This window comes from Coenobita brevimanus, chromosome 116 (genome assembly GCF_032717465.1).
Source record: "Coenobita brevimanus isolate Jiangsu-jjx chromosome 116, ASM3271746v2, whole genome shotgun sequence".
NCBI classification, from domain to species: Eukaryota; Metazoa; Arthropoda; class Malacostraca; order Decapoda; family Coenobitidae; genus Coenobita; species Coenobita brevimanus.
In genome coordinates, this window is record NC_137069.1 from 32,072,037 (window position 1) to 32,094,907 (window position 22,871).

The 22,871-nt window shown below is 40.9% G+C and overlaps 1 protein-coding gene across 1 annotated transcript in view; it reads left to right on the forward strand.

The window, feature by feature from the left end:
* Window positions 1–6,151: 6,151 nt before the first annotated feature.
* Window positions 6,152–22,871, forward strand: part of LOC145418706 (uncharacterized) — a 111,895-nt gene continuing 95,175 nt past the window's right edge. Inside the window, exon 1 of the mRNA XM_080287045.1 lies at window positions 6,152–6,311. Within this exon, the coding sequence (XP_080143171.1) occupies window positions 6,152–6,311 (160 nt within the window). The remainder of the gene's footprint in view (window positions 6,312–22,871) is intronic.

The window sequence follows — 22,871 nt, forward strand, 5'->3', positions numbered from 1 at the left end:
CAATTACAAAACCTTTCCATAGGACCACTTCTGGAGGGGTGATTTTATTTATCCCTTAACTTCCAGGGGTTAATCCTAAGCCGAACAAAATCGTTTGGCAAGGAAGCATGAGAATTAGTGGATGCATAGAAAGAGGTCTTTGGTACTGAAGCAGGTCCTGTCCTAACCAGGTCATAATCGTCCAGTTGTACTCAAAATAGTACCTATCTTTCTATCTATCAGTCTATCTGTAAGTCTGTATCATTTCCATCTGGTATAATACATTTCTATAATGAAAGTTAGTTGTTGTAGACTTCCCGCAGAAAAACTAAAAGCAAAAAAATGTTCAGCGAGTAGATATAGACAAAATGATAATTCGTCCTCCACGTCGTCATCGTCAACACTTTTTCTAGTAGTTGTAATGGTTGTAGAAGCAGTAGTAGTAGTAGTAGTAGTGGTACATAATAAATCTAGTAGTAGTAGGTGTAGTAGTAGTAGTAGTAGGTCTCTGAAGCCTATTTTTCAATTATTAACTTTATCCACAAATAACAAGGAGACCCGGGATGCCTGTCACACACCTCTTGCTCATTCCATTATCCTTGGATCACTAACTCCATTTCCCTAACACATCAGCTGTTACCACACACTGAATATCACCCAGTGATCATTAGCATACACACCACCTAAACGTACGATTTATACCACTAGGCTAACTATACAACAATCTCCTACATACACACCACCAGCATGGCCAGGTGATATAGAAGTGTGGCATACAAAAACATTTAGGTAGGGAATCTTACACACACCTTAGATGACACTGTAATGTAAACATATCATACATACAGGCACACACAGAATGACTGTTCTTAAATTATTATAAAACATATTTTACACAAAATATCATCTTACATATATAGCCAGTCATAGTAGATAAGTCAGTAATATTATGATAAATACCATAGTAATATTAAAATATTATTTTGAAATATAAAATTAATAAATATAACATCATTTAATAACAAATTCAATCACAGTATCCTAGTTTTAGATACATTATTAATATTATATACAGTACAGTAGTAACAAGGGTAATTCTAATATAATTTCAGTATAATTGGACTAACGTAAACACCATAAAATTATAAACTAGAACTACTTACTCAACCCTATCAAAATTCTCTGTCACAGTCTTGTAATTAAAACCAATACTAAACAAACCTTGTTAATGCCAATGTGCCTAACTGAACCAAGGTACCTCTACCTTACCCCCACAACACACCACAACCACACATCACCTGTCACAACACACACACACACACACACACACACACACACACACACACACACACACACCGCTCGCTGGTGCAGTGGTAACGCTCTCGCTTGCCAACTGGTGGACGGGAGTTCGCGCCTCGCTCAGGTTGCGAAAAGTTTCACTGACGAAGTGGGTGGTTACTGTCCCCCTTGAGCAAGGGGACGGGTGTGTGCGTGTGTGAAGGTCACAGCCTTGCCCTTAGATCGGACTATATGAGCTCTCAGCTCCCTTCCGGGAGGGTAAAAGCTGACGATCACGACCATCAAAGTGATCCTGACCGACCCGGTGAATTACACACACACACACACACACACACACACACACACACACACACACTGTCCCAACACCAAGCACTCCACCGCTTTCACCCCTATACCATAACGTCTGAAAACCCAATATCAATAAACAACACACACACACACACACACACACACACACACACACACACACACACTGCCGCTACGCCACACATCAATCTCACCCCTACGCCGAAACTTCTGAAGACCCATTACCAATAAACACGGCTACACAGTATTGCACCACACCCATTTCAAACTTTTAATACATAGCAGTATCAGTTCAGTCCAATATTAGCATAAGACAAACTAATTAGATATTAACTGATAAGCCAAACTAGAGAAAAACGAGCAAACTGCTTCATAATTTCATCATATTATTTGCAAAAAGATAGAAATAAAACAAGCATATTTTTCCATTCGTATCAAATATAAATTTAAGAATCAAATAGTAAAACAGTAGTTCTAGTAACATCAGTTTTAATTTTCATTTAAAAGTACTACAAAACGTGACCATAATTATTATTATTAATACTATACCACAGTATAAAAACTTTAATAACACCATGGCCACGCCACAGTATTGTTGTCAGTGCTCCAGTAGCAGCGTAAGTGTATCAGGTGCTCATGTGCAACAAACAGGTCGCCGTGTACATACTGTAGGCTGGGACCTTCCTGTATGAATGTGTTAGGGAATCACAGCCCACCAGAAGCGGCACTTCACCACTTCCAACTTGGCAGGCGACAGAATGGTGACATGAATATTAGCCCGCCCCATCCTGACATTTTCTGGGCAGTGCTACGCCCCAGTCCCGACATTTTTGGACCTTTTCTTTTGGGCTCAAACATCCGCTTGTGGTAAGAAACATCGAAAATTCATAGAGAAATCGCTCACCTGAGGTTTAAAATACTCGATCTAGGTATGAGTACCTCCTTACCTGACTGGGTTTCCTAACAGGCTGGCACCAAAGAAAACGAGTTCTATGGGAGGATAACTATTTTATCCACTCATAAACAGTATTTATTTATTTACTTGGTACGAATTTATATGTAGTACAAGAGTATATTGGTTTTCAAACAGTAATATTGGCATTATAAGCATTGTTTCACTCACTAACTCATCACCATTCATGACCTTTTTTTCCCACATTACCTGATCATCATTACTGACTGTTTCTTCCTCTAATGCTATGTAGACTTTGTCCTCCACATTGTCATCGATTGGGGAATCACTCTGGCCCGAATGTCTTTATTGGCCAGGTCACTGGTAACAGATGAATTGCCGAGACATTGGCGTGCAGGGGGGGGGGAGAGGTTATGCGGTGTAAGGCATTGTCCCTGCTTGGCATCTTGTAGAGGAATAGAGGAAGGTGTCCCGTGTATATGTGCCAAAAATCACTCGCGAAATCACTCGTGAAAATTGAAAATTGTGCAAATTAGGGACCTTGCAATGTTGCCGCGTTAATTCACGTCTCCAGGATATGAGTGCACATCATGTGAGGACATGAATTCACGTCTCCGGGACGCGGCGGGTTAATGAGGCGGTCACTGACAATATGCACGATCACAGGGACATGTGTAGTGGTGAAAGACCCCACGGTGAAGCGAGGGATAGGGATAGACGCCAAGATGCAAGAGATATGGAAGTGCTGAGTGGGTTAAATCACCATGGGGAAGCGAATAGTAGTGAAGCTGGAGATGAGGAACATCAGGAAGATTATGACAGAAATGAAACTCAGGATGAAGACCATCATAGAGGAGTGCATGAAAGAGGGAATCACCCAGGTATTATACGTCCCCAGAACGGTAGTGACACGTACAACGAGGATGCAGAAAAACCTCACAGGTCTATGCAAGAAGGTCATCCCACATACTGGATGGGCAAATCCAGAGAAAATGAAGTAACCTGGGTGAACACCACATATAATGAAATTGTTGGATGGTCATCAAGTAACCTTTTTGAACCTCCCAAATGCAATGCTTCAACTGAAATGATCAAGGAAATCACGAGCTTAATAGCCAATTACAATAACAACTCACCCATTGCCTCATTCTCTCTAAAGGTCCTTGCACTGATACTGTTACAATTATGTATAACTAAAATGTTACTACAATATTACTGTAGTGTTACTAGAATTATGTTACACTTGCTACAGTTATGTAACTACAAACGATATGTAACAATTACAGTACAGTTATGTACAATACATATAAAGTTTAACAGTTCATACAGTGTTACTACAATTCTGTATTACCAGAATCATCACACAAGTTAGGTGAAATATTAGACATTACTAAAAGGATAGCTCCATATGTAATGTAATGACCTAGCAGTATTACCATTGCACAGTTATATGTGTATGCCTGTTATACATACACATTTTACAATATATTATGCAATATTCTACAGTATAATCAATTTAACTATAGTGCATTTGTTCAGTTATGTATAGAATTTGTTTAAAATGTATTATGTTTCTAGAAGATTATTGGGTCAATACAATATTATCATGAATATTTTATCTATACAATATTGTAATCAATATTATGTATTAATGGATTAGAGTGTGTCACTGATGAATGCTGTCAGTGGACCACCAGCTGGCGTGACCAAGTGATGTCAGGACTCCATATTATAATAATACAACTCATAGATAGATAGATAGATAGATAGATAGATAGACAGAAACACCAAACCAGGGGGTGATTTAGGAAGTGTATCAGCGAGAATCAAGCAAAAGGAAACTAGCTTGCAACTCTTAAGTGAAGGAATGCTAGAAGTGCACCGGAAGCAGTACATACACACAGACATACAGAGTTCTAGAAGCTTCCACGACAGTATAGCCCACGTGACACGACCCCTGCTAAACGAGAATGTAGGAATCAGTGATCAGAAAGGGGTTAGCCATAGAATCAACAGGTAGTGGAGAGAGCAAATAAGAAGATAGGTCTGATGAGACTTAGTAAATTAAGTCCCTGTGTAATACATACACTGCTCAACTTAGACTTTCTTTGAAGATAAAAAATCAAGATCAACTCCCTGTATTCATCTTTAACTCCTCCTGCTCTTCGATTAGCACCATAACTTTAACTAAAACTCAAGACTTACATATTACAAGACCAAAGAGTCACTTATATAAATGGTGGCAGTACTGAGTTGGAATTCGACCTTCTATGGTGAGGTTCGCCTATGACTACAGCTGTCAACCACTACAATCAACACTGAAATCAGGCCATGGAATTTTCGAAGTAATATCGTTCATCAACTCAGCCCTAGAATGATCGAGAAGAGATCTTCATTCAACTCTGCATTTCTTCCGAGATCGACATCTGCTTTAGACACGCCTCTTTGAGTGACATCATCTGTGTCAAGTGGGTGTAATTATACTTACTCATTTCTTCTCAGTGCTTTAAATTAGGTACAATCACCTCCTTTACTTATTTTTATATATACACCTATACACTCACTATCTATCATTCAAAACAACTCATTTACACATCTACTTAATTAGGACATAAACAAAAGACGTATTTCATAACACCATACCTTAGCATCATGAATTCTTTTTAGCTGACTGATATGACAGGAATATTTTCACTTCCACCTGTGTTAGTAACAGATGATACACAGTTAGCTCCCACTGCAAGGCAAGGGCCTTGCAGATGAGAATAAGCAACAGAGGCAGAAGGAACCAAAACACCAACGATGTGGCAAGGATTTTTGGCAGCAAGATGAGACACAGGAAGGTCTCGATGGCGACAAGATCCCTGTCTGCTGAATCACCAAATGGAGTACTTGACCTGACAGAAGAAACAATGCAACAACTAAAAGAACACCCGACTGCACGATAAGCAAGTGCCCAGTCAAAGCGGGAACTACACTTCTCCCAATTCCATTATATATGACAGGATAACTGGAGATATGGTGTGATGGAAGGCAATGCACACACAGAGAGGGGCAGGACCATCAGGCCTGAATGCAAAATCTTGGTGAGTAATCCTTAGTAAGATCAAGTTTGGGGAGGCAGCAACAGACTTGTGTAACACCAGTGCCTCACTGGCGAGGAAGCTGGCTTCAAGTCAGTACAACAATATCGAAGCACTGACGGCTTGCAGACTAATCCCCCTTGATAAGAATCATGGATATAGGCCCATCAGGGTGGGTGAAGTGTTAAGACGGATCATAAGAAAATGTATCATGGAGGTGGTGAAAGATGATGTGAAGCAGGCAGTTGGCAACCTCCAAGTGTGTGCAGACCAGCAGGTAGGAGGTGAGGCAGCAATTCACTCCATGAGGAAAATATATGAGGAAGAGGACTGTCAGGCAGTATTATTAGTTGATGACTCAAAGGCATTTAATTCCATCAACCAAGAGGCAGTGCTGCACAACATCAAAGTTAAATGCCCAGCCTTCGCCCAATATGTGGAAAACACCTACAAAGAACCAGCAGACCTCTACATTGTGGACAAGACAGCTGCTTACGATGTCAGTGTAATCCAGTCCACAGAAGGAACTACCCAGGGGGGCCCCGTTGCCACGGCTATGTAAGCCCTGGTTATGACAGTGCTGCAGCAACACATCAAATACGAGGCCACCAATGTAAAACAGGTAGCCTATGCAGATGCCCTCACAGGGGCTGGCAAGGTGGAGGATGTGAGGAAATGGTGGGACCTTGTAACATCTCCTGGTCCTGAAACAGGTTACTGCCCTAATGCAAGTAAGTCCATCTTGATTGTGAAACCAGTTTACAATCAAGTTGCACAGGAGGCCTTTAGAGGCACAAACGTGATAGTGACTAGGGAAGGTCAGAGGCATCTAGGTGCTGTGATTCTAAGGAATTCAAAGACCAATATGTGAGAGAAAAGGTAAAAACATAGGTAGAAGAAATTCATGTACTATCCAGCCATGCAAAAACAGAACCCCATGCAGCATACAATGTATGGTGTAAAGCACAAGTGGATCTTCGTGATGAGGACCATACCAGACATCGAGTTGTTGCTACAACCACTGGAGGATGCTATCAGGGATTCATTCCTCCCATCTCTGACCAATGGCCACATCCCCACACCAGAAGAGAGGGACCTTCTAGCTCTCGTGAGGTCAGTCAGTCGCTCTCGTGAGGTCAGTTAGTCGCTCTCATGAGGTCAGTTTAGTCGCTCTCGTGAGGTCAGTCAGTCGCTCTCATGAGGTCAGTCTGCTCAGATGTGCCAGTGACCCGATAGTGTTGTGCTAGTGTGTTTTAGTGACCTGTGATAGTGTTGTGCTAGTGTGTTGTAGTGACCTGTGATAGTGCTGTGCAAGTGATCTGTGAAAATGTTGTGCTAGTGTGTTGTAATGACCAGTGATAGTGCTGTGCTACCTTGTGTGAATTTGTGCATAATGGCTTCCTCGGCAGAGCTGTGTCCCCACTGCAGGTATTGAAAAGGACTACCTTGAATTGAAGGAGGAACTTCTTGAACTGAAGCGGGAGGTACAAATTCTCAGGCAGGAGAAGTCACAAATGAGGGAATTGTTGGAGATGTTGGAGGAGAAAGAGCAAAAGGCTGAAGGTTGGACACTAGTTCACAAGGGTGCAACAAAGTTCACTCTTAAGAAGCAAATGGAAGTTAAGACCACTAATGCCTTCGACGCACTACGGGACGAATGTGAAGGGAAGGCAGAGAGGAACGTAGAGGAGAAGGACAGTGAGAGAACTTCCAGTACAAGTAAGTATAATTAGAGCAAGAGAGGTAAGAAAAATGTTGCTATTGTTGGAGACTTCCAGATGAGATATCTAACGGAGCCATGTATACTCCACTCGCTAAACATGTGTGTCTTCCAGGTGCCAGGGTGGCTAATGTGATAGAACAAATTTCAAATATCGTGAAGGACAGTGGTGACAAACCCACTGTGTGCCTCAGTGTAGGAGGCAATGATATTAGTTGGCGTCAGAGTGAGGTACTGTGGCAAAGGTACAAGTTGATGTTAGAGAAGGGTAGGGAGAAGGGAGGAACCCCTGTAGTGCTTGGTATTTTACCCAGGTGGAGGGTTGGGAGGGAGTGGTTGAGCAGGGCAATGGGGTTTAATTGCCGCCTTGAAAGGTATTGCAAAGATAATGCAATACCTTTCATAGACAGCTGGGACCGGTTTTATGGACGGAGTGCCAGGTATGGTTGGGATGGGACTCATCTTAGCAGGCAGGGAGTTACTGTTTTAGCTGGAATGATAGATGGGGAGTTAGAGGGATTTTTTCGAGGTTGAGAAGTACAGGAAGTTACAGCAACTACACTCAGAAATCATTATTACCATGTTTGGATAGATGCATAAAGACTTGCAAAATTAAGAACAAAAGTTTAACCATTAGTGTAGATACATCCACTCAGGCACCTCAAATTGAGCAGGCGATGATAGATGACAGAACAAGCGATGATAGAAGGACGATAAGCGATAGTACAAAAAATTGTTATATTAGTAAAGAGTTTCCCAGTTAGTAATGAAATAAAAAACAGTAAATCCCAAGGTAAAGGCATAACTACTCATAATAATCTGAAAGTGTACCACACAAACAGCGGGAGTTTATGTAATAAAATGGATGAACTGAGGGCTTTAATTTGTACAGAGAAAATAGACTTTGCCGTTACTAGTGAAACTTGGATGAATACAGACACTCGAGAATTTTTAGCAGAATATCGGATACAAGGCTATAATATTTTTGTGTCAAACCGTCTGGGAAGAAAGGGGGGCGGGTTAGCTATTTATGTAAAGGATTCATTAAACTGTTACAATAAAGCAGACATTAAGGTAAATAGGGACACAGAAAGTGTCTGGGTTGAAATTAGTAACAATAGGGAGAAATTAGTCTTAGGAGCAATTTACAGATATCCAAAATTAAGTAGAGCAGATAGTAAATACCTTTGGGAGGAAATTAGGAAAGCATCACAGTCCAGCTTAGTAATAATTGTAGGGGACCTTAATCTGCCGAGGATAGATTGGAGAAATCAGACAGGGGATGCCGAGTCAGAGGAATTTCTAGAGTTAGTACAGATAATTTCCTTTATCAGTATATCAGGGAGCCCACCAGAGGTAATGATATACTAGATTTGGTTTTAGCTAATAAAGAAAATATCATTAGTAATGTAGACGTTGGTGGACGACTTGATAATAGCAATCATGAAGAAATTAAGTTCAAATTTATTTGGAGTGTCTGTTCCACTGAAAATACCTCTACCGTTCCTAATTTTTGTCTAGGAGATTTCGATGGCTTAAGAGCTTATATTAGAGCGGTATTCCTTAGGGAGAATAGCTATTTTAGGGAATGCCAGGTCAGTGGGGAATCTCAGGTCATAGGTGAGGGGCAGGAAATACATGGGAATGTGAGCCAGGTGTCTGTGAAGGGTGAGATGGCAGATGGGAGTGTGGTCCAGGTGATGGGGATTAACTCAGCTCCAGTACCAAGCAGACGTACCAAGCTCCAGTACCAAGCAGTGAGAAGTATAACGAGTTAGTAAATATAATACATGGAGGCCAAGATAGATATATCCCTTCAAAACCGTTTAGAACGAATAATTCAGAACCAAGATGGTTAAACAACAGATTAAAATCTCTCATAGGCCAAAGGAAAGGAATATATAGAAAAATAAAACATGGAGAGGAACACTTGCATAACCAGTACTCGGTTTTAAATAGAGAGGTAAAGAGGGAAATACGAAAAACAATGAGAAGTTATGAATTTAAGGTTGCTAGTGAATCGAAAGAGAACCCTAAGGGTTTTTATCAAATGTACCGTAAGAAAAATAAAGATAGGATAGGACCATTCAGAACAGAATCAGGTGACATTACCAGTGAAGATAATGAAATGTGCTCCATCCTAAATAATTATTTCATATCAGTATTCACCAAGGAAAATCTAGACCTGGTCCCTCAAGCAGCAAATATTTACGATGAGAATACGGAAAATATTCTCAGTAAAATAACCATTAGTAAGGAGGACGTATTGACAGAAATTAATAAGTTAAAACCTCAAAAATCGCCACGTCCGGATGATATATATGCAAAAATTATAAAAGAAACCAAAGAAAAATTAGGTCAGCCACTTTTAATATTATTTAATGACTCTTTAAGTTCAGAAGAAGTTCCAGGGGCGTGGAAGACCGCAAACGTAGTGCCCATCTTTAAACAGGGTGATAATTCAGCTGCGTCGAATTATTGTCCGATAAGTCTAACGTTAATAGTAGGAAAATGTTAGCGTCAATATTGGCAAATAAGATTAGAGAACACTTAGAAAGAATGAAACTTATAAACGAAAGTCAGCACGGATTCAGGCAAGGACGATCCTGCCTCACAAACTTGCTGTTATTCTACTCAGAGGTCTATGAGGCAGTAGATAGCGATAAAGCTTACGATGTTATTTATCTGGACTTTAGTAAAGCTTTTGATAGGGTCCCACATGAAAGGTTAGTTAGAAAGGTTCGAGCACACGGTATAGACGGCGATATCTTAAAATGGATAGAATCCTGGCTGAAAGGACGAAAGCAGAGAGTATTAATAAATGGAACTAAGTCGGATTGGGGATTAGTAACTAGTGGTGTACCACAGGGTTCAGTACTCGGTCCCCTATTATTTATTATATATATAAATGATCTAGACTTAGGAGTCAATAGCAGCATCAGCAAATTTGCCGATGATTAAAAAATAGGGCGTATCATTAACTCGACTGACGATTGCCATAACTTACAAAAAGACTTCGATACATTGTGCAAATGGTCTAAAACTTGGCAAATGGAATTTAACGTTGAAAAATGTAAAGTACTTAACGTAGGCAAGTCCACTGGAGACACTAAATACAGCTTAGATAACAAAGAAATGAGCAATCAGAATGCAGAGGGATCTAGGAGTTATGATTAGTAACGGCCTTAAACAAAGGCAACAGTGTATTAATGCGAGAAATAAAGCAAATAGGGTCCTAGGATTTATTTCGAGAAGCGTGAGCAATAGATCATCAAAAGTAATACTGCAACTTTATCTAGCATTAGTAAGACCACATTTAGACTACGCAGTACAATTTTGGTGTCCTTACTTTAGAATGGATATTAATTCGTTAGAAAATGCACAGAGAAGAATGACAAAAATGATACATGACGTTTGGAACCTGTCATATGAAGACAGACTGAAAAGACTAAGTCTGCATTCGCTAGAGAGGCGTAGACTAAGGGGAGACGTAATTGAGGTGATTAAGTGGATGAAGGGTATAAATAAGTGGGATATTAGCAACGTACTTAAAGTGAGCATAGAGGATAGAACTAGAAGTAATGGTTTCAAACTAGAAAAATTCCGTTTCAATAAGGAAATAGGTAGAAACTAGTATGGTAATAGAGTAGTAGACGAATGAAATAAGCTACCTAGTAAAGTAGTTGCAGCCTCTTCCATTGAGAGTTTCAAGCATAGGCTAGATAAGCATATGACTAATAAGGGGTGGATATAGAAAAAAGAAAATCTTATAACCAATACTAATTCATGATTTTTCCTTTTCAGGTTACACTATGATAGTCTCTATTCTCCTTTCACACTTTCCTGTAAAATGTCCACGCCAGTTTTTGTATACTGTATGGCGTTCTTTCTGACTTTCCTGCCGGGATCGGCTGGAGGGTTTGGAGGGCGGGGGAGAGCCTTTTTATTTGCTATGCTTATCTCATTCTAGTAGTTCAGTTACTCCTCTAGAAGGTGCCTAGCATGGGCCAACCGGCCTACTGCAGTTATCCTGTTTTCTTATGTTCTTATGTTCTTATTATCACTCAGGATGGGAGGCCTTGGCATCATAAATCCAGCAGCCGTGGCAAGCTACGAACATAGAAATTTACTCAGGCTCACCGAATCCTTATCACAGAAAATTTGTATCCAGGTTGAGACGAGTGAAATCGACCACCAAAGGCAGAAAGACATAACGACATAGATAAGCAAGGAGCGAGAAGCAATACAAAAGGACCAGCTGCAGCACATAACCGAACATCTAACACCAAACCAGTGCAGAAGAGTTGAAATTGCAATGGAGGCTGGGGCACAGATCTGGCTGACAACCATGCCTCTCAAGGCAAAAGGCTTCCACTTCAACAAACAAGAATTTCTTGACACCATAGCCTTGAGATATGGGTGGCCAATAGAGAACCTACCTCAACACTGTGCCTGTGGCACCGCCTTTGAAGGGAGGCTTTGTTTGCATCCGACACGATGAAGTACGCGACCTCACTGCCAAAATGCTGCAGGAAATATGCCATGATGTTATGACTGAGCCAGCTCTGCTACGCCTGGATGGCGAGCACTTCACCCACAGAACAACAAACACATCAAATGATGCAAGAGTGGATGTCAGTGCTCGAGGTTTCTAGACACGTGGGCAGAAGGCGTTCTTGACATTAGGATATTTGATCTCATGGCAGCATGTCTCTCGAAGCTGCATACAAAAGGAATGAACAAGAAAAAAACAAAAACTATAAAGAAAGGATCCAACATGTGGACCACAGTTGTTTCACTCCCCTTGTGTTCACAACATCAGGTGGAATGGGTCCAGAGGCAGTGAGATTCTGCTCGGGACTGGCAGAGGTTCTTTCTGAGAAGAAACGTCAACCGCAGAGTTCTTTTATTGCCTGGATGAGATGTCGACTCTCATTCTCCCTCGTAAGGTCTGCACTCCTATGACTCAGGGGCACAAGATCATCAGCCCTCAGGCCTGTCTCTCTGGCGGGTATGGATTACGAAGCTACTGTGGTCTAGAGTCGCATAGACCAGCGACTCCAATAGATTAATGTCTTTATTGACACTTTAATATTAATAAATATAAAATAAAGTAATAAAAGTAAGAGTGGATAGTTGGTAACCACAGCCGTTGGCGTGCTTGGGGCCAACGGATTGTATTATGAGGGTTAGTGTTAACCTTCACATTACAACTCCAAATGGTGAACTGTATTAGGAAGGTTGGTTTTGATCTTCACAATACAATTCCCTAATGGATGGAGGCGGTTTTTAAAAAGTAGTAGTAGTAGTAGTAGTGGTAGTAATACTAATACTAATACTAATACTAATACTAATAACAGAAGTAGTAGTACTAGTAGTAGTAGTAGTAGTAATGCTAGTAGTAGTTATTGTTGTTGTTGTTGTTCAAGGCTCGTCTGGACATGAAATCAATGTACTGCAGGTTAAAGTTTAAATGTTCTTGAGTGTAAGGATAAACTCTAAACTAAATCAAATCACCTACCAGCATCAAGAATAAAATGAATACAGCCATCACTTTAGCAATAACAAATAATGAATACAACAGGAATGTAGATGGCATGAAATTTTAGAAAGACGAAATAATAAATAAAGACACATAACGGCAGCACAAATAAAATCTAAGCAGTAATCATCTCACTGAAGAGGATAAGAGGGCCGAGGGAGGACAGAGGCGATAGAGGGAAAGACAATCCCTCAAACTGGACCAAAAAGAATCACGTTCGGAGAGAATCAGTGAGGTAAACATGTCAAATTTCATCAGTAATCTATTTAAGGCATCTGCCGGTGTGGTGGTGGTGGTGGTGGTGGTGGTGTGCGTGGATGGGGTTGGGGACGGTTTGTGGAGGTAGGTGAGAATGGATTTGGGATGGGTGAGGCAGGGTGTGTAGGGGTAGGAGAAGGTGTGTGTGTGTGTGTGTGTGTGTGTGTGTGTGTGTGTGGAGGTTGAGAATGATGGCATATGTTACTGTCTGTCAGAAAATAAGATGTGGGAATTTGGGAGCAAGTAAGTGGAAAAAATGTTGGAATAAGTGTGATTTGTTATCTGAAATATGATGCTGAGAAAGAGAGAGAGAGAGAGAGAGAGAGAGAGAGAGAGAGAGAGAGTTATACAGATTCACAAACGAAGCAGACCTTGAGCTTAACTCCTGACCATCTTCCTTGGTGCAGAAAACAGTTACGCATCAAAAGACTAAACATATAACCATTATAACCAGTCACTATACCACTTTTTTTTCATATGAAGGAACTGGCCAAAACACAAAACTTGAGTACTAAGTGGTTGGTGCATAAAACTCTGCTGGTTTTAGTTATGGGGTAATGAGGAGTACACTGCTGTGTTAGTAGTCAAATCAACCCTCCAGTCTGACTACACCTGGCTATCACCTAAGCACAAAGAGGTTAGGGATCTTAGTCAGGTTAGAACATACGCGCTTCTTAGAGGTACTGGGAGAATTTCTAATCATAGCATGAATCTAGGAAGTTGGGACTCGGAAATAAGGCCAAATAATTCTTTACCTAACTTTATTGCCTAATTCAGTTACTTTACTTTCCACACATTGGACGTGAAGGCTTTTTAGTGCGTAGGATTTGTAGCATCCTTTCATTGTTAGATTTTCATTTCTTCATTTTGAGTAGATCATTTTGTCGCCAGGAGACTTTACTTAGGCTAAAGGGAGAGTTTTCGATGGGGAGGGGCTACATATAGCTTTTATTAACGATTTTACTAATAATGCACCTTCTCAAGTAGTATAATATTGTTTGGTAACAGCAGGAGTAAAGTAACAAGGCGACATGATAGTAAAGAAGTTAAGATTAAAAAATAAAAGGAAGTAGTTTTATAAATTAACTTTATTGCCAACACCTGGACATGCAGGTGCTTTAATGAGTCTCAATTGCAATACCGTCTCACAGGTAACTCATTCAATGCCATTCTTTTTACTGATTTGGGCACGGTAAGTTATTTATTCTAAGAGAAAGCTTTCGACCCAGTAAAGTTAGATACAACCTTCACTAATTACTATACTAATTAAACTCTTTTTAAGTTGAAAATTATTGTCCGGATGTAGAAACATTAAAATAAACAAGAGATTACTGTAGCGAGGGAAGTTAGGATACAGTGATAAAGTTAAACATTTCTCTATATATGAACATTATCGTTGGTACCCTGACGGGAAGGTTCTTTATTGAGTCTCATTTGCACCTGTGTTGTTAGCTCCCTCTTTGTGACTGTTGTTGGCTAAAATCAAATAAAATTAGAGTGGAGATTGAAGACCCAGAGACAAGGTTCAGTAATCTCCTACTAACTTTTTCAGCAGATAAAAGGAGTCTTATCTGCAGTTCTAATAAAACTGTCTCGTGGAAAAAATAAAATAAAGCAAAAACAATAATGAAGATCCAAATAAGGTGGACACTGAAGAAATAAGGCCAAACAACTTGCTAGCTAAACTTAACCCCCATCGTCTATTTGTCTATCTGTCTATCTAACTATCTGTCTGTTGTCAGTCACCTTAATTCAGTAAGAAATGGCCACAAACAAACCTCTCATGCTGCTCTTTCAACTCACCCTCCCTCCCTCATATACAGGTATCTCCCCACTCCATCCTCCCATCTCATCCTTGGTCTCCCCCACAACCAGACGATTTTATTCAGCTCATCAAAGGCTCTTCGAGGTGGAGGGGTTAGATATAGCCTTTACTAATCCTTTCCACTAATAAAGTCTATTCCTAAGTTGAACCATATTGTGTGTTGAAAGCAAGAGTAAACTAAAGCAAGACTGTGAAGAAAATTGGATCCAATAATAAAGCAAAACAATACTCTGCACCTAAACTATTAAAGTATCTGGTGGTTGCAAGGGAAAATAAAGCAGTGGAGTGATTAAGGTAACAAATAAGGTAAAGTAAAGCAAAACAATTCTCTACAGGTTAAATTTATCTTCGGCAGGTGGATGCAGAAGTGTTTTAGGCTGTCTCATTTGCAGTAGGGTTGCTGCTGGCCTTTGGTTCCTTCTTCCTTGCATAAATAAAAACCACCTTTATTTTTGCTTTCTCCTTTATTGATCTTGTCAAAATTAGACTCCTTTATTAGCTTGAGAGAGGCTTTGTAACTGGAAATATTAGATTTAGCTTTAACTAACAATTTCTGCTACTGAAGCTCCTTCCTAAGCTGAATTGTTTTGTCTGGTGATAGTAAGAAAAAACTAGAGGGGCACACAGAGAGCGCATACCTCTGCCAATGCCGGATCCGGATCCGAATCCGGATCCGCCCCAGGATTTAAGAATTCTTCCTTGGCCCACGGCCCACCCTTCCACAAAATTTCACTGAAATTCATTGAGAACTTTTGGAGATACTGTGCGGTAGGATCTTGATCCGGATACGCCTGAAAATTTAATCAATTGGACATATTGTGTGAGCAAACAAACAAACAAACAAACCATCAAACAAAGAAGCGTGGGGTAAAACGTACACCTCCTGGCGGAGGTCAAGAAAGCAAGATGACACCGTAATAAGAAATGTTAAGACCCATAAATAAAGTGTTGCGATTAACAACAAGCTAATAAAGATGTCACTTATAACACCCATAAAAGTGTCTGGTGTTTGGAAGAAAAAGTAAAGCAAGCCAATTAAGAGACTAAAATCCAGAAAAAAAAAAAAATGTAAAAGTATATAATTCTCAACACCTAAACTTTGGGTGGTAGGTGGTGGTGACCATCATTCACTCACTTGATGTAGTGGTGCCTACTTCTTAATTCACCTTTATTTTTGTGTGTCTGCCCTCCTCTCTTCCTGTTTCCCTTGTCTTTCCTGTCACTTTTTATTACTATTCATTTTTTTCCTTTTTAGGTGGCTTTACATTGAGTGACAAGCCAAATGGATTCCTGTAAGTCAGGAAACCATTTACAAAGCTGGGTGGTAACCATATAACCAACCCATACGTGTTCCCCACATGTCAGCAAGTGGGTTGGCGGAGGGTTAGTGCCCCTTCCCGTAAAACAACTATATACAGTAACTCAAAGACAAATGGCCATCCCTTACGGGATTATGGTTTCTGGCTAAATGTAGATGGATAGATAGACCTAACAGTTATTGTCGGTAGGCGGACGTGCAGTTAATTAAGGCTGTTTCATTTTGCAGTAAGGTTATATGCTCTTGTTTATGACTGATACAATAAAGGGGTTTAGGGACCAAAATTAAGGTAAAACAGTTCTCAAACTCTGAACAATTTTATTGCATCGCACTCAAAATACCCACTAAACCGTTTTAGCAACACCATATAAAACAAGACGGTGAAGAAATTATGGCCCAGAGAAAAGACGAGAGAGAGAGAGAGAGAGAGAGAGATCAACAATAGCCAAGCTTAATTGCAGCCAGATGGACAAGGAACTATTTGGCCGCGTCTGATTTGTAGCACCGATAAAAGCGTCTGGTGTAGGCAGAGTTACAGCAGTATACCGTATAAAGAAATTAGGACAAAGAAATATGGTTAAATAAAGCAAAACCATTCTCTATGGCTAAGTGTTTTCTTGGGTAGGCGGACGTGCAGGTGTTTTGGGTGTGTCTCATTTGCATTACTTATAAATTGTCTAGTTAGAGCAAGAAATAAAGCAAAACAAGACAGTGGAGAAATTAAGATCTAGAAATATAGATAAATAAAGCAAACAAATTCTCAACACCTAAAATTTATCTTGGGTAGGTGGACGTGCAGATATTTTAGGTGTCTCTTTTACAGTACTAATAAATTGTTTGTTTATAGAGAGAAACAAAGTAAAGCAACATAGGAAAGTAATTAAAGTCAGCAACTAAAGTCAAATAAAGCAAACCAATTCTCCACACCTAAGCTTTAACTTGGGTAGGCGGACGTGCAGGTATTTTAGGTGCGTCTCATTTGCAGTAAGGTTGTAAGTTGTTGTTTAGGACTCGAGTTGACTGCAGACCCTCACTTGGCCCTCTCTTAAAGCTGGCGTTGGTGACACTCTTGCTTCTATCTCGGCTCTCATTTACCCCCCCCCCTCCCTCCCTCTCTCTTTCTCTCTCTCTCTCTCTCTCTCTCTCTCTCTCTTTCCATTAATGACCCCTCTCCCTTCTATTTCTGTTCTCATTTGGCCGTTGTCAGTCTCTGTCGCTGTGTGTCTGACATTAAATCTCTCTCTCTCTCTCTCTCTCTCTCTCTCTCTCTCTCTCTCTCTCTCTCTCTCTCTCTCTCTCTCTCTCTCTCTCTCTCTCTCTCTCCAAACATTCAGAAATTAATTAAAATAGTCTGGGTATAACAAAAGTACTATGACAAAAGGTGTCATATTAATACTACTACTACTACTACTACTACTACTACCCTTGCATCTAAGTACTTCGCTGCCCATTTCACTCTCCTATAAACTTTGTCCTGTTATATCCATTACCCCATTAATCTGAGGCTGTTTGTGGTGATGGTGATGAGAAGGAGGATGATGACGATGTAGATAAATTTTATTGCACGCGTAAAATACTGTACCGGTATGTCAGCTGACTCTCTCTCTCTCTCTCTCTCTCTCTCTCTCTCTCTCTCTCTCTCTCTCATCATGCGAAGTCAAGAATGGGTTTATTGTTTCATTATTGCACACTGGATCCCACCGGAACAGAGAGAGAGAGAGAGAGAGAGAGAGAGGTACACAATTCATGCCACTTTTCAGACAAACTCACTAAGAGCACTTAACTATGTATTCCAGATCCTCACATTAACAATCAAACACGCGCTACTGTTCTTGCTCTTGGACCCGGGAGTTAACATGCAACTGAGGAAAATCGTCTGGGGATGATTAAATAAAGACAGCTTACACATGGCTCTGAGTGGAATTTAATGAGAGACAATTACTTAGGCCTATACTCGTGGAAGTTTATATGACTGAGTGAAATCGTCTAGTTACGATCAAAATATCTTTTCCAGCACCACTACTTTTACAACAACTACTACTACTACTGCTACTACCACTACTGCTACTATTACTACTACTACTACTACTTATAATAATAATAATAATAATAATAATAATAATAATCCACACCATACACCTATACACTAACAATTTTTCTTCTTCACCTCCCTGGAGTTTGTTTTTTACACACCCTCTTCTTTCTCTTCCTACTAAATATATGGTAAAAAAGGCTATATATGGCTTTGACTGTACTCTTTTTACTCTAACTCGTCCTAAAATTGTCAAGTCTCTATCTTGAACGCTGAGTTGTAGCAATAGATTAGCATTACAATAGGATGCTGGTCACGAGGAAGTGCTAGAGATGAGATGTAGAGACGTAGTACTGCCTGTCCTCGCCTCTCATCCACGTGAAATAAGCAACAAAAGCACTGAACTCCAGGCCAGGTTAAGGTGAAAAGGGTATAGGATGTGCTGGCTTGGGGTAGATTACATCAAGAGACTGGGGTAACTGTATAGAGCCACCACAACTGCTGAACACATCTTTACTCTGCTGGGCCGAACCTGACGCACAGTTGCCTTGAGAGACCTATGGCTGGGAAGAGGAAGTTCTGCTTTTGTTTTGGTAGGGCTGGACAGAAGCGACGGGCAGACAGAAGGAGCGGAAAGGGGACGGACGTAGGGGACAGAAGAGATAAATTGAGAAAAATGAAGAGGACAGGCATACGTACGCATAAAACAGACAGGCTAAGGAAACAGACACTCGTACAGATGGGAGAAACGACACGGACGGAACGGACAGGGGAGGCGGGGAAAAGGAACGGACGGTGAAGAGACAGACGGAAGGAGCGGACCGAGGAGACAGGCTGACATAAGGAGGAGACAGACAGATGAACGAAGACAGAAGAGACAGAATATGGATGACGAAATCTGACGGATGGAGAAGGTGGACGGACAGACGGACACATAGACGGAGACGGATAGATGGACGGAGGGGACAGAGGAAGCAGAGGGCGAAGGGGGCAGATGGACAGACAGGCAGGGGAAACAGACAGACGGAAGAGATGGATGGAAGAGACGAGCAGACTGAGAACAAACGGACGGACAGAGGCAAAGGTCGGATGGAGGAGACAGACAAACAGAGGTGACGGACGGAGGGAAGCAGACAAGGAAGAAGTCAGACAGAGGAATTCAGACATGAGAGATACAAACAGAATCACAAGACAGCGCAAGGAGGAGAAGGGGGAGGCAGGGGAAGAGGGAGAATCCAGGCTGTGTTTATGTAGGGTTGTTCAATTATCGCGCAGCCACGGCCCGGCAGTGACAGCGCAATCATGTCATAATTTACGTGAAATATTTCGCGCTTTTGCCGCCAAGTGAGAGGCAGAGGAGGCGTTTCAGGTGGCAGGTGGTGCGGCTTTTTGCGAAATTGTGCAGAGGGCTGCATTTTCGCTGTTGACGTTGGGAGGGTATTTATAAAGAACGGTAAACGAGTCTCCTAAACAGCTAGCTACTCTCAGAGACCCTTTTGTATATTTTTATATTTTTTCACTTGATTATTCACTCGTTTGATTATGGGGAATTTAGTGGCTGTAGGAGTAAAGAAAAACTTATATACAAACAATCCTAAGGTTAGAGGGTTTGTAAATTTGGTTCGCTGGGATGCAAAGAGCATAGAAGAAAGAGAAGGATGGGGATCACGCGTTCTCAGAGAGGTATAAACACATCTTACGTTCTTGTTTTCCTCTTTTGAACGTGAGATTTTGTTATTAAAATTTCCCACATTCCTGTGGGAAGTTTTGTTTTGTCATTATTATTATTATTATTATTATTATAATTATTATTTTAGAACTGCGACGTTTCAAAGGCTATTTGGCCTGGCACCTTCAAACTTGGTCAACTTAGAGAGTTGTGCTCATCTTTTACCCAAACATGGTGGCAGTCCGTCAACCGGATCTCCGGATATTATAGTGAACACACAAAAATGAGTCAGCCATGCTGTCTCAAGAACCGCTTAACCCGCCCCGTCCCGACGACGTATGGAGTACGTTGCAACGATTTGCATTTGCCAGTCCCGGCGACGTACCAGTACGTCGTGCAATTGCAAAAGGTCGCTAATTTGCACAATTTTCAATTTTCGCACGTGATTTTTCGTATGTATACACGGGACACCTTCCTCTATTCCTGTACAAGATACCAAGCAGGGACAATGCCTTACACTGCATAACCTCCCCCCTCCCCCCCTCACGCCATTGTCTTGGCAAAGGACCTGTTACCAGTGACCTGGCTAGTAAAGTTATTCAGGGCCAGAGTGATTCCCCAATTGATGACAATGTGGAGGACAATGTTTACATAGCATTAGAAGAAGAAACAGCCATAAATAATGATCAGGTAGTGTGGCAAAAATAGGTCAGGTATGGTGATTAGTTAGTGAGTGAAACAATGCTTATAATGCCTTTATTACTGCTTGAAAACCAATATACTGTCATACTACATATACATTCGTACCAAGTAAATAAATAAATACCGTTTATGAGTGGATAGAATAGTTACCCTCCCATAGAACTCGTTTTCTTTGGTGCCAGCATGTTAGAAAACCCACTCAGGTAAGGAGGAACTCCTACCTGGATTGGGCACTTTAAACCTCAGGTGAGCGATTTCTCTATGAATTTTCGATGTTTCTCACCAAAAGCGAAGGTTTTAGCCAAAAAAAAAAAAAATCGAAAATACCTCGGGACTGGGGGATGTCGGAGGTGCGGAAAACCTCGGGACGTGACGGGTTAAGCTAGGAAGCTGAAATACCGCTACAATATAGGCTTAAGGTGGACGCAGTGCAGAAAGGGGTATGGTTCCGGTCGGTTGATTATTCCCAGAGATTGCCTGGGGTAAAAAACTGGGCCTTAGGGATATTCCGAATGTCGCCTAATTTTCTGTGAAGGACTAAAGCCAGAGCCACCAAACTTGGTGGGCATATAGACTGTGATGACCTAAGATGACATGCACAAGATCAGTGGCTTTTGACCTCAAGATCACAAATGACATGGAAGACAATGAGGAGGAGAGGGAAGAAAAGAAAGAGGATGGGGAGGAAGAGGAGAAAAAGAAAGAAGATGAAGAGGATGAGGAGGATGAGGATGAAGGAATGGTGCAAGGCTTGCAAGGAAAAGAAGCATCATTCCAGTAACAACATACAACAAGTTTCAGATTCTCACAGAAGTAGAGGAAGAGCCCCATGAGGCACGGGTTGTGGGGGACTCCATCATCCGTGGTCAGTTGGTGGAATTTTGCAGCCGGGCACCCTCTAAATGAAAGCGTTTTTGTATTCCAGGTGCGGGAGTAGATGACGTAACAGAGGCTGTGGATGACGTTTTTGAGAATACTGAAAATGGCAGCCTTGTTATCATTCATACAGGTACCAACGACGTCATGCGAACCCGATCAGAGAAGCTGATGGAGAAGTACAGGAAGATGATCAGACTCCACAAGGAGAAAACTAACCATATTTTAATTTCAGGCATACTACCAAGGATTAATGCAGGGAATGCCTTCTTCAGCAGAGCATTTAGTACTAATAACAGAGTCAAGTCACTTTGCTTACAGGAAGGAGTTCAGTTCATCGACACGTGGAACCAATTTTACGAGCAGCGTACACTATTTACGAACGGTGGACTACACTTGAATGCCGTTGGTTCTGCCCGTCTTGGTCGTTTGCTTAATGATGCCATAAGTTTTTCTTGAGAAAACGGGAGGCAAACGTAGATGTCATACGATCTGATAAATCAATAAATAATGGAAGCTCCCCACATCAGAAAGGAAAGCACATTAAAGCAATCCTTGCAAATGCTCATAGTCTACGTCATAAATTTTCTGATTTAGAGGCCCTTGCCTTTACCGAATATTATGATGTAACTGGCGTAACAGAATCGTGGCTAAATACTGAGCAGAGAGATTTTCTAGCTGAGTTTAATTTACCAGGCTATCACATTTTCAGTAGTGAAAGGAAGAATCGAGCAGGGGGTGGTGTGTTGTTATATGTTAAATCAAGATTTCATCCAGTCGAAATTACCAAGCCATGTGTTGAAAACATCGACACCATTTATATTCAGCTTAGAAATGAATATTGTCATAAAATCACTCTTGGGTTAATTTATCGTCCACCTGGTCAGCCACTCAACGTCGATGCAAAGCACTGTAATATTTGGTGACTTTAATTTACCAGTTCCAAAATGGGGAGAAGCCATATCCTCACACACAGGGTCAGACCTATATACAAATTTGCAAGAAAGTTCTTAGTATCAATTTTTAAATTATCCAACACATGGAGCTAACATCCTAGATCCTGTCTTAGCTACATTAGAAAAGGTAGAGTTTAATGTTATTGTACGAGAAGAATTTAGTACAAGTGATCATCGCATAGTTACATTTAACATTAATTTCAGTGAAGACAGTGTCAAGGCCAATTGTGAGAAAGTGCCCAACTTTAAGAGAGCAAATTTTAAGAAATTAAAGGCAATTGCAGGTGCAGTTGACTGGCATCCCATTGTCGAAACTTTAGATATCAATGACGCGTGGAGTTACTTTACAGAAACTCTCAACAGTGCCATTAAATTATGTATTCCTATGCGCAA